The 13,503-nt window shown below is 43.2% G+C and overlaps 1 protein-coding gene across 4 annotated transcripts in view; it reads left to right on the top strand.

Annotated features, from left to right (window-relative positions):
- sdk2b (sidekick cell adhesion molecule 2b) overlaps positions 1-13,503 on the top strand; it is a 259,607-nt gene extending 246,104 nt beyond the window's left edge. For 2 of the 4 annotated variants that reach the window (XM_040135138.1, XM_040135137.1), the window contains exons 44-46: positions 3,886-4,015; positions 9,921-9,977; positions 10,550-13,503. In XM_040135138.1, coding sequence (XP_039991072.1) covers positions 3,886-4,015; positions 9,921-9,977; positions 10,550-10,972 — 610 coding nt within the window. In that variant the 3' untranslated portion in view covers positions 10,973-13,503. The remainder of the gene's footprint in view (positions 1-3,885; positions 4,016-9,920; positions 9,978-10,549) is intronic. The other 2 variants (XM_040135140.1, XM_040135139.1) reach the window with 1 other exon arrangement.

Here is a 13,503-nt window from a genome sequence, read left to right as displayed (position 1 = left end):
CAGAGCTGTGTCAGAAAGCTAATGCCATTTATGTTTGATTTGGGGAAGGAGATTTTCTCTGTGTGTAGATGATTCGTCCAGAGTTTAACACAAGGGCCAATATGCATGGCAGTGAATTCAATCAGCATCACGGGGGAAGTCAATGCAGTTCACTTTTGGTAAGTGACAGCTTAATCGGTCACTACTCAAACTGTCAATATGCCTTTTTAGCCCTTTAAAATAGATGCCAAGAACAGTAGAATAGTAACGTTTGCATATGCTTGAGGTATTTGTTTGCACAGCACGTCACTGATTCTGGCAAAAGAAACAAACGAACAAAGAAAAAAACACTTTAGGTTGTATGTGGTCCTACAGATATTAGCATTCCGAATACACCCCGACAGTGCATAAACTCCTGCTTGGAGGACTCACACACAGGGGTGCAAATGTGTTTTGGGGCTGAGGTTCATCCAGGAGATCAATGTTTAACTGTTGTTATGATAAAGAGGGAAGGATTAACAGCATCATTCCTCAGTGGCTTTGTGTCAGTCTCTTTCAGAAGTTTGAAACCTACTTTGACGCACCAGTTTGGGGTTTAAGGATGTCTCTGTGAAGTAATTCAGTGTGGATCAACATGGTTTTATACACTCTTGAGTGACAAAGCTCTTGAACACTTCAGACACGTTAATGAGTCCCTACATGCCACTGTAGCAAGAAGGGAGCCTGGTAATGAGTACAGACCGGCGGCAGGCTTGATTTCACCCCCAGGTTCTCAATTCTTACCCGACATACTGTCGGCTGAAGTTTGCTGGGAGAGGATTAAGTGGACCCTTCTCTGTGCACGTGAGAGAGCTGATAAATAATTTACGCCTTACCTCGGCAGCGACAGCGTACGAGGGGCAAGGAGACGAGCTGAAAGCGGGCCGAGCTTCCTCAGTGTTTCTAGACACGCAGTCTACCACAGTGTCCCGGTGGGCTCACGGTAGCATTCCTTCACATTGGCTCCAGCTCTTTGTTTGACTGTGTCCTAAGGGGGCTCGCTGAAAGAACCGCTGGCAAATCCGAGTTCCTAAAGGTCACGGTGGAGAGACCTCTTGGGAATAAGCGCAGCTCGGAACCCAGAGACTCGATTAAGACTTTGTTGTGATGTTTTGTGAGTTGGACTGCATGTTGGGAAAAAACTGCATCTGGGGAAATTTTAATTGGCCGTTATTTTAAAAGGTTATGTCACACTAACACTCAAGTAAGGTGTTGTTGGGAAAGGAATTATGGAAGCACTCTGAAAAACTACTACACAGCACTGAGTCATATACATCTTGTAAACGCCGTTAATTATTTGTTTTTTAACATGCTACAGAAAATTAGTGTAAAAAAACCTTTGTGTTATTTAATGTAATTAATTTACTGAATTAATTATGATACTACGGCGTGCATAGCCACCAATCATGTTTTAAATAGTTGTAATAAGAGTAGAGCAAGAAAAGAAAAGAATGTGCGAAGCCCAGTAAGCATTTACAGTAATACATCAGGAAAGACGGGAAATATAAACTTATGCGTACATGTGCAATATATCGTGCATTTCCAGACATGTATATACTTTAGTACACATACACCCACCAGCACGCGCCTGTGCACATTAATTTCATCCACGTCCTCCATGATTTCACCTCAAGCAGCGCAGCTGTTTAGACCATCTTGCTTCAAAACAGTCAAGTGATTTTCTCCATGATTTTCTCAATGCTAGTAATTTGCTCCACTACTTTTTTTTTTTTTTTTTTTCCCATTTGTCTATACTTGGGCTTCCCTTTTCCCTCCAGTTTCCTGTAATTATTTTAGAGAAGCTATTCTCAGTGTAGGAAGTAAACATTCATCCTTTTCATCAACTATTTCAGGGGGAGTAACACCTAATAAGACAGATAATTGTTCATAATTCATTATAATTCCCTTTTAATTCCCCCACGCCAATATGATTGTAACATTTCACATGACCAAAATATTGCCTGAGGTATGCATAGACATCACCACACCTCCTTCAACGCTTAGACGATGCAGACAAATCATATTTAGTGTGTTTATTTGCGGTTGTTTTATGTGTGCCAGTACAACAACAAAGTACAAATGTCCTCTTCCTCTTTCTCCCATTATTGCTTTTCTTTTTTAAACAACAGCCATGTCAAATATTTCACTTAGTTCCCTTTTTTACAACATCGTCAGATGAATATCGTCTGGTTTTGGACTTTTTGCACTGACAAAACAAGTAATTTGAGACGACCTTCAGCTCTGAGGAATTATTGCAGTTGGCCTTTTTAGTAATATTTTTGGAATTTAAAAAAAATAAAAAAATAAATCTGGTCAGTAACCCATAACTGGAATAATTATCCATGAACGTTGTGTTGTTTACTGCGATTGATATGCGAGTTTCCCAAAGTGCATTAAAACTGAGCAATCACTTCCTCCGGGAGACAGAGAGATTTTCTCTGTGTAACTTAAGAGTTTTGTCCGGTGTAGCGAGTACTGCAGCCCTCATCACAGGCAGAAAAGGAGTGTCCATCATGTAACTTGTCAGCAAAGTCATATAATATGTTTGCATAGACTGCGACTCTTGAGCTCTGTCGAACATCCTCATACATACACATGAGATATCGCACAATCTGTAGTACATTGTATACCGTACAAATGGCTCTCTATTGTACACATTCCACTCCTCCGCTAAACGTAAGTGAATTAACTCTAATCTAGTTTATTATAACTCACGAGGCTAATTGAATTACAGCTTGCTTTGTGATTTCCCTGTTGAGATTTCCATTTTGTCCACACCACACTCAAAACACCACCCCTTGTGAAAACTGTTGGATTTTGCCCGCAGCATTTTTGAAATGCTTTCAGAATGTTTATTTGGAGAATGCTTGTGCAAATGCAGTTTCGACGTGTAAAGTGGCCGTGCGCGCCGCAGCAGCTCTACTGGCAGCGATTAGCGGCCAACACTGTGGCCTGGAAAGTCAACAGGAGTCAGTATGTCCCAGTAGTCTCAAGCCAAACCAGCACCAATCAGTAGAAACAGATGGGTGTTTGTTTAGCAGGACTGGGGACACTGGAAAGTACGGAGGAGCTTTGGCACCAAGAGCTTTTTTTTCCTCTCATATTTACTTAATGAACCCCTCACAAGAGCACACCATTTTAGGAATTGTTTTTCCAGTATTTCAGCTTTCTCTGCTCTAATTTTTCCTCATTCCTTCTTTCGTTCAGCTTCAGTTTCCCTCAGCACCTCTCCTGGACCCTATTCTCACTCCACACTCCCCTACAAGGATCCTCCCTTTGCACAGTCCCATCACTTACACTCTTTAAACTTACACCTGAATGACAAATTTGATCGCCGCAGCATGCTGCTGACAGTTTAATCCATGCCATCGCTCACGTAGGCTCTGATAACATTTGCCGCCATTTGTGTAATGGCCCCTTGAGCACCGCAAGAGTTCAATTTATAATTTAGTCACAAGGGGCCCAGTGGTTTGACATTCTACAGCCCACACTGAGTACCGAATCGGGGGGGAATTATTCATTCCGGGAGAGACTGACTGTAGGCAGCCATCTCATGAGTGTCCCATGATTCTCATCCAGCTGCACTCCTACACACACAGACAGTGATACATGTGAACTTTATGGGAAGCGCTTGCTGTTGTGTCTCACATATTAGTAAGCAATTACCACAACTTAGGTTTCATTTGCATAATTTAGTTTCTGTTTCTGTTGCGATAGCATTGTACTCAGCGAAGCAGCTGAGATTTAGGAACAGGGCAACATCAATACAAGACAGTCCAATGCAGCAAGAAACACGAAAGGTTAGAAAATTCTTTAGCTAAGGCAAAGCAACAACTAACTGAATTATTACCTCTATCTTTCGCCCAGATCTCCTCCCAGGCCAAGTCCAGGCAGTCTTCACTATTCCGACGAAGATGTCAGCACAAAGTACAACGACCTGATCCCTGCAGAGAGCAGCAGCCTGACCGAAAAACCCTCTGAAATCTCAGACTCACAGGTGCAGCAGCAACACTCGCTTTTATGCTCTCTCTTGTATGGTCTCTGTATGTAAAAAGTCCACTATCCGTCTGCATAAAGTGTGTTTGTTAGATGTTTGACTGTCTCTGTGTGCACACAGTCATCTCCTCGAATTCCTCAGGAATTCAGATCTGCATCGTCAGCCGTACATTGTTTTGTGTCAGTTCATACTGTCCACATGTTGTGCCGTCTGTCATCCACCTCAATGCATTTGACCTGCAGAGGACACAAGATATAGCTGCAGTAATGCGCATGGAGAGATAAGAGATTGAGGACTCTGCTCACTGGTGGCAAAGCAGTTTTTAGACCAGGCAGTGACCTGTGGAGAACGTTGACCTGTGGAGAACGGGGGATGTTTGCAGGGCAAAACGTCCACCTGAGACCGAGGCCGCTGCACTCAGCCGCAGCGCTTGTTAAGTAGGGCAGTGAGGGGCAGATGCACTGTGCAAGATTTATGTAAGAGCTAGTTATGTATTGGAAGTTGCTGCTCCATCCCGGCAGCGTATACAACTTTCCTGCTGAGTTTTCAGTAAGTAAGGTCAGAATCAGGAAAAAATCGCTCCTGTTCAAAACTAGGGTACTGTATTGATATTTCACCCTAGCTCTTCTTTTGTGTTGGAGCCAAGCCTCATTACTAAATAGTAAAAAAAAAAAAATCTTAGTTTTGAATCTTATTTGAATTTTTTAGAGTCTTCTGAGCGGGAGCAGCATTTATCAGGACTGATAAATGACCAACAACTATTGCTAGAGTGCCTGGCTTCTGGCATTTGCTATGTGCTGAGCCACCTACTTTTTTCCCAGTAAGTGAGTGTAATTGATAAATTGTGCCTTTCTCTCTGCCCCTTTCTGTCTTTCCATGGATTAGGCCGTGTGCTGCCCACCCTCATGTCTCGGATTTTCTGAGTTTTGTGTTTATTCAGTGTGGGTTTTTTCCTTTATCCCCCCTTGAGCTTTGATCTGAATTGTTTCTTCCCCTACATTCATATATGTTTGTCTGTTTTAGTTTATGTTTTCCCCCCTAAACAGTCCTCTCTGGTTTGGGTGAACCCTCTTGCAGGCTTAGTCAGATGAAAGCATCAGGACGGGAAGTAGTCCTGAATTCCCTTGCTTTCAGACCTCCTTCAGTATTTTCTTTCATCTAGGAATTCTTTACTTCAGGCATTTCCCAAATTATCTAGGAACATCTCTCAGCTAAATACATCCCTAGTGTGAATACCGCCGCCAGATATCTCTCCCCACCTGACCTTATCGAGATCTAAGTCCTATTTCCAGATCAAATGAACATCTCCCCCCAATTAATCGCTATGGACAGGACCTTTTCGCAGCATGATAACATCCCGTCAAATGAAGCATTTCGTCAGCCGTCTGACGCGTCTACCGTTCGCACTTGTGCGTTGTCAAACACGGCCCTAATGTAGTAACTGCTCCCTGACGACGCCCGGCTGCTGCCACACTGCACATTCGAGGGGCAGACGTTAGCTTTGATGGGATAAAACACACAGAGCCCTGCCTGTTACGCCAGGGCTCCGCTGCGATACCCCTGACAGGCCACCATATCAGCACCCAACGGTGCTTTAGAAAAATCCAGGAATGCGCTTTGAAGTTTTATTGAGCGGATAACTCTGAGCTATCAGTATGACATTGTGCTGTCTGTCTTCTTTAATCCCCGGGGCCTCCACCAGCAGGTATAAATTGACTATTGTACTCCTCCTCAAGAGGGGATTTGGAGGAAGCTAACTTTGACTTAGCAAGGCAACAAGGCCACCATTACTGCTCTGCTCCCCTGCAGGTAGCGGCCTATTGACTTCTTTGCTTCAGCGTAAAGGCTTTCTCATTTTCCAAGGTTGTCTCTGTGGCAGTGTCTTTGTTTTTCATTTGAGGCCGAAACCGAGTCGAGGACAGGTGATCTCATCTCTGAGTCAGAGAGGGATTGTAGATTATGCTCTCTGCAGAGTGGCATTCCATGGGGGAGAAATGAAAATGTCTGCTTTCTCTCATACGCCCCCCCCCCTCTGTTTCGCTCTGGGCAACTCTAGCTTTTTTGGCTAGGGCTCAGCTGAGAATACTGTCTATAATGTTTGGATTGTCTCTAGTGACAACGCAACCTTTTGTTTCGACTGGCCCAGTCTGAGGTGTGATCTCATAACCCAGAATAAGTGGAAATTATGACCCCAAATGAATTGCATTTTATTTTTTAATCATTTTATGGCATGTGCGCAAAACAGAGGGGGGTGGAGAGACACAGACACGGCGGGCGAAAGGAGGGATGATGCAGATTAAGACTAGCCTCAAACTCATATAGGCCCTCAAACTAGAGACGAATGATATGTTAAGGGGAAAAACCAGAACGATTGCACGTTTCCATTGCTCTCGTTGAAGTGAGTCCGCCAGTCTGAGACGGCGCTAATGCCGAACAAAATCACAAATCCCTTTTGAATATAATTGTTCTCATGAATCTATGTACATTTTAGTAGCGGGGATTGGAGCTGCTAAGGAGGCCTATATCCCTGCCTTGACGCAGCAGGTATTTCGGTATGCAGACACAACATACCTTCCCATTCCTATTTTTGTGAACAGAAATAGCTAAAAAACCAAACAAAAATACGTGTACTGAAAATGTCTCTGGACTTTTTAATCCCCCTCCAGCCCCACATATAGTGTTATAGTCTTTGTCTCTGGGGGACCCTGCTGTGTTCACTTCATCAATGAGAGTGACATAGACAGTCCCCCTTTTCTCCCCTCCTCCTTGAAATAATCCATAACTAGAGGACAAAGGATTGACCCACTCTGTGGGAGTGGGGTATGCATCAATGTTTGGGGGGGATGGGAGCCCTGCTAGCCAGAAGATTGTTATTTTTTTTTCAGTCTTGTGCCATTATGTCAACCTTAGGAAAGTTATTCACAAAGCGTTTCAATAATCGGTTAATTGTAAAGTGCTTAATGGAACAAATTTAGCCATAACTGCAATAAACACAAGACTAGCTTCAACGCCTTCTAAGATGACAGCATTTGCTGAGGTCAAAGGTCAAAGTTCTTTAAAATAGATTATCTGAACACCTGCCTTATCTCCAATAAATACTCATTTTGGCCCATATTTGATACACCTCCATTTCCATGCTTTTCTCCTTTTTTTTCTATCTCCCACATTGTTCCTCCTCCTCCCTTGTTAGCACCACTAACACACCACTGTCAAGAAGTTTCACTAGTTAATTGGATCAATTTCTTCATCTGTTTCTCTGCTTAATTTAACATCATAATAATGAAAAAATGTTTAGCAATCGACACTGGCAGGCAGGCATGTGTCTCACTTACCGGTATCCTTACATAAACAAGATGGTGGTTCCCTGGAGGCAGAGGTGCAATGCTGCATTTCATGCCTAAAGTCTGTTTCTTTCACAGAACTCAGCTCTAGTAATGAGACTGTAATGAGCTGAAGTGAGGAGCTTTTTCACCTGCCATGCTGCCCCAGAGGCGAAGCCTTTCCGCTGAAGTCTGCCTCGGTTGGATCCTTGAGTTATTTCTGTTGATGACTGGTGATGAACCAAAAGCAAGAGAAGGACAGATTGGAGTGGTGTATGCTTGTGCGTAGAACATTTCAAGAGTCGGAACATCTGTTGCACACACCAGGGCCAAGCAGCGATAAGGCAAGAGTAGGACGCAATTCACTGTGTCAACACTTGGTCTGCACTTACTCTGTCCCACTAACACACACACACACACACACACACACGACTAGAGTGGTGTTTCATCTCTCAGTGCAGTGTTAATTCTTTTAGAGTGAGGTAATACCGCTCGAAGTGGCTCAGTATGTCTTGTCGGTCCACAGTGACTGGATCTTGATGTGGTGTCGTTGTGTTGCTAAACACACTGGCACGATTGGAATGCTTTTCAACAGCGCTTGGCCTCAAGTGTTTACAACTGGGTAAAATGGACGCAAACACACACAACCACTGATGCATCGCACACCCTGACTCCCCTTAATGAGAGGAACAACAATAGAGGAAAATAAAAAAAGAAAATCATTATCGTAATTGATTTCAGATTTCAGAATGTTGAGAGATAACCATGCTGTGCACAATGTCTGCTTTTGATTCATTTGAGGAAAAGAAGGGGGGGGTGTCACTTTCCTTTGTTTAGAACCAAAGAGGGTCAAAAAGCGGGACCCTTTTTCTTATAATTCAACCCAAGCATTTTCTGTTTGGACATTTATAAACTCTGCTGACAAGTTTAAAAACAAGCCTTTCTGTAGGGCTTTGGCACAGGAGACAGGAACCGTGCTGAGGCGGAGGGAAATTTGAGACCGCCGGCATATGTATCACATGTGCGCTGTGCAATATCCAGCAAACGATCTGTGCTCTGGAGTGTGTTCTTCGATTGCCTGCCAGCAGCCATGTTTCTGTATGAGCGGATGGAAAATGATAATATAGGGCTGCATGATTAATCAGTTTTTTAATCCACATCTCGGTTCTCGCCCCTCTTCAATCTCATTTCTACATGACAACAGTTGTGCCGTGTTTTCATCAGCGGCGAGATCCCTTGCGTCAGACCAAGCGCTCCCTTTTCTCCCGCCACTACAACAAATGACGGAGCTGTGCTTCGCCACGTGATGATGTGCGCACAGCGAGACGGGGAAGATTTGAAAGCAAATCTAGTGTGCGTGTCAATAAATGGTGAAATAAAAAGCGAAGTGAGTCAGATATTATGAATAAAATAAGCCACTGCCGTGTGCAACTTATAAACATTCTGTCACTCAAGTTTTACTGTCAGCGTACTGTCGGCTGCGCCACAGTATGTGTAGTCTGGGGGAGGAAAAAAATAAACGTGCCTCTGTTCTTGTTTGAAGCCTCATAAGGTTGATTTATTAGACAGTTGGCTACCAACAAAAGGAGTATGATCGAGGTTTACAATGTCTTTGGTCTGCACTGTCATGTTAGATCATACAGCACAGTATATAATGTTTTTTTTTTATGTCTGTCGTTTACATTGTTGGAAGCAGGTACTCTGGCTGTGCAAACTTGATGAGTCTCACATTTCAGTAATGATCATATTGGTTTTTCATCTTCCTGCAGAAAATATGTAATGCATCTGTAATAATAAAGACAGAAGAATTGTGATCCCAATTCGGATTAAAACAAATCGTGATTCACTTTTTACCTAGAATTGTGCAGCTCTATGATAATACGAGGGGTGAGAAAACAAAGAACCTCTGAAACGGTCACGATTATCAGTGTCATCTCTGCACTGTATGCCCTGAAAAGAATAGACTTTTGTTCCCTTACTTTTGTTGTACACCTAACGCATACTCTAACCTGCCTCTTTTGGGAAATTATCCTGCGACAATTATGGCAAAGCCGACTTTGCATTAGTTCATTGTAGCCAGGTGATTAATCACAGGCTAGCTGGCCAATTGGCAGCTTGCTTTTATTGCATTTAGCTGACCGTGAATGATACCCTCCAAGCATTCAACGATCACGCTGCTTTTTGTCTGACACATGAAATGTTACTTGACATGAATACAATTGTGTGCTAGCCCAGCCTGCACCGAGATGGAGGGTCGGTGACGAGAATGTGCTGGGGATTATTATCATTTCCTTACAGATGGCTTGAGCGGAATTCACACTGACTTAAAACATGAAAAACACAAATTCTTCTTCCTTCACAGTGAACTCTTAAAATCAATTATGTTTCCTTTGCAGAATCTGTTTGTTTTTTGTTTTTTTTCCCCATCCTTTATTAGCCTTTCACACCCACACAGAATGGCACAAAGGAGCTATAGATACATATATGTTTACATATTTATGGTATTGTCATCATCATGACTGGGCCATTTTAATCATTCTGTTATGGTGATGTACTGTAAAACCCATTGTTTTGTTCACCCATAGGAGGCGCTGGTGTTTTCATATGGGACAGGTGGCCTACATACACTTCCACTGCATTTGGTGAGGTTCCTGTGGCTGCCTGCTTTGAATGTCTGTAGCCTGATAGGTGACTGGTTCCTATTGCTAGTCCCCATCCTATCCTCTCCCTTAGATTCCCATTTAAGGTTTCACGTGGTACACCGTGCTATACAACACCAAACCCCGTCTTGCTGGCGTGGTGTGGATACAAAGATCTTATACCCTGAACATATGGTCAGTCCAGTGACTGACTGGTTAAAGTCCTGGAGATAAATTGACCTTTGCCATCTGGTGTTGATGGTCCTTTTTCAGTGCACGCTTCAGTAACAAGTCATCCTTCCGTCATCATGCTTTGACCATCTTTGACCATTTTTGATGTCCATGTGTACTCGTGCTGTGTTGTAAATGTGTGTGTGTGTGTGTGTGTGTGCATGTGTGTATGGTTTACACAGGGATGGTAGTGATTTGATGACGTTGCTCAGAATAATTCAATAACTTCATGTTCATTGACATTTATAGCCTCAGCATCTCTAACTGTTCCCCATTGAAACACTGCAGAATCTTCCCATTCTAACTCCATAAATCAATGTTTTTTCTTCCGCTGTCTCTCACAGGGCAGTGACAGCGAGTATGAGGTGGACCCAAACCGGCAGAAGACCCACTCCTTCGTCAACCACTACATAAGCGACCCCACCTACTACAACTCTTGGCGCCGCCAACAGAAAGGCATTTCCCGGGCGCAGGCCTACAGCTACACCGAGTCTGAGTCGGGCGACCCGGATCACTGTGCCCCTCCGCCGCTGCCTCCCCTACCTCCACTGCCACCCCAACTCAGTTCACCTAGCCCCCAGCCTCAGCAGGCCCAGGGCCAGCCCCAGGGTCAAAGCAGCCTGTTTAGGCCCAAAGGTAGCCGGACTCCCACCCCCTCCCAGCAGAGCTCCAACCCCCCCAGCCAGCACAGCACCCTCTACAGGCCCCCCAGCAGTCTAGCCCCAGGCTCGCGGGCCCCCATTGCTGGCTTCTCCTCCTTTGTGTGAAAAATGCTGAAAAGGACATAGAAATTTCTGGAAATATCTACCCAACTTGTGTTGATGGAGAACATAGCATTGCATAACGCGCAGTCAACCCAATCAAGTCATTTACGTATTTCTTTTTTTCCATTACTTTTCTTTTTTCTCTTATTTCACGTTTTTTTTCCCCTTATTCAGCCTGGATACATGTGGAACAACACTGAGACTTTTTTTGAAGCACTTTTTTTTTTTTTTGGTCTAATGTGTGGAAGTGTGCCAGTGTAGACTATAGATTTCTCTCACCGGTTGATAAAATACTCTCTGCAACATCTATTCACTTATATTTTGCTATTTGAACTATTTGCATGACTTTGGCTTACATTTATTTCCTCCTTTTTTGTTACTTTTTTGGAACACATTCAAACAGTAATCTCTTTGATTCTGTACAAAGTCACAAGAATCTTTGAAAACACATACATATAAATATACATATATATAGTAGATGTACCTAGAAGACAAAACCATGTCAACGCAGACTCTGCATTGATGGAGACTGATATAACAATATGATGGAGACATATTGTGGAAGTGAAAGGACAAGTGTTTGTCTGGATGGCCTGGATGTAAAAACAAAAAAGGAAGAGATACAAGACAGACGTGGATGTGGAATTCATGCCAAATCAAACACATTTTAATGTGTTGGCTCGGAGAGTTTTAAGCGGACATTGGAGAAACAATCATTCATTTCCATGGAAACGGCTCTCTGGCATTTAGCACACAAATACATAGAAAAGTCGGACAGCGTTTGGCCATGGCGGGTCAAATGTCAATGACTGTGCTGTGCCTGAAGGATCCTGCAGATATATGAAATTAGTTTATATCTGTTAAAGTGAAAGTGTTTAAGTCTTTTTGTGAGTGTGTTACAGTGAATCAACGATGCCTTGATTGAGAAACACTTATTTATGATATCTGGCACCAAATGTGACTGAACTGCTTACGGTGCCCTTGTCTGTGGCGTTGTAATGGCCGGCCTCGCGCTACGAGCACCATCCTTTGATCCTGACATTTATGGGCTGTGAATTAATTTGCATACCCGACCCATATTTTTTCACCCTCTGCTGGCTCACATATACACACATCAGTCTCATTCTGCACAAGTCTACTGAAAATGCTTTGAAAACCAAGAGTGTCAAAACTGTCTGAAGTAGTCTGGGACTGTCACGTGTGAGCACAGCTGCTGGTCTTGCTCAAATGTTAACAGTGTGATTCTGATAAGAAACAAAGAGTCACTGATCACTATCACGGAGCAGCACTGAGCCTGCGCCAAGAGATGATGTCGTTGAATTGCCTCACCTCTTTTCCCTTTTGTGTAATCAACTACTATTCAGGTGTGACTGTACTGTCCCAAATGCTAATTGCGTGTGTACGCGTGTATGCGTGCGTGTGTGTGTGTGTGTGTGCGTGTGTGCGTGTGTGATTACACTTCTTGTGCATAAGCTTTACAGATCATTCACTGTGTGTCCAGTTTTAAAGAGATTGTCCTGCAGCAACTGTAAAACTGCCTGGAGTAATGCCACACAGGGTTGGCCGTCCAGCCGCCTGCCTGGCACACTCATAACGCTATAGTGAAGACTCAGTGGTGTGTTCTTAGTTCCCATAGTTCACAAAAAAGATAAAAAAAAAAAAAAATCATCTGCTTATTTTTTTTTTTTTTCTCTGTGGGGTGATTTCATTGTACGCAACAAAACCTTATCATGCAGAATCTGAATGAATATATGATCACAGTACATTTCTGAAATAAATTATTTTTCAATGTTAGCTTTTCTGGTGCTCAATTGCAAACTATACTGGGGAGATGGAAGGAGTGGGAGGCTTTAAATGTGAGGGTAAAGAAAATAAGGGCAAGGGCACTAAAGACAGGAGGATGAGATGGAGACCGTTGCTGATGGGGAAGTTCAAATCATATGACTGTGGTAGACTAAAGCTACGTTCAAACCGACAAAAGCTCTCAAAATGCAGCCTCCTCATTCATTTCAGTGCTACTTTAGTAAAAAAAAAAATTTAAAAAAAGGCAGAGGCATCCAGAAATATAGTAGATCCTGGCAACTTTTGCCACAACTCAGTGCTACATGGCCTCCACCATACACCACAGTCTTCTCATTTTCGGTAACACATACCTAGCAAAGCCCTTTCCACTGCAAACCCTCTGCTCATCGGAATCACCACTCTCTGTCACAGTGGATGAAACAACATAAACATGGTGATTGCACTGCAGTAGTTTCCTGTTTAGCAAGGACACAAGGAGAAATTGTAAGTACACACGTATACCACCATCGGTCTACATCACAAAGTAAATGAGAGAATGTAAACACCCCAATTACTCTGGGGAATATAATTAAACCATGATTTGGCCTGATCACGTGCAATACCTTCTAGCTAAATCAAACCCTAGCCGGTGTCTATGGCAAGACAGCTGTTAGCCTCCTGTGTCAAGTATAAATCCAGCTTGAGAACAGTCTGTTGCTTGTTCGCTCAGCAACCGCTTCTCCGCAACAAAG

The sequence above is a fragment of the Xiphias gladius genome, chromosome 9, assembly GCF_016859285.1.
Source record: "Xiphias gladius isolate SHS-SW01 ecotype Sanya breed wild chromosome 9, ASM1685928v1, whole genome shotgun sequence".
Lineage (NCBI taxonomy): Eukaryota > Metazoa > Chordata > Actinopteri > Istiophoriformes > Xiphiidae > Xiphias > Xiphias gladius.
Note: the sequence above shows the minus strand (reverse complement) of the source record. Positions and strands in the feature narration are given on the sequence as shown.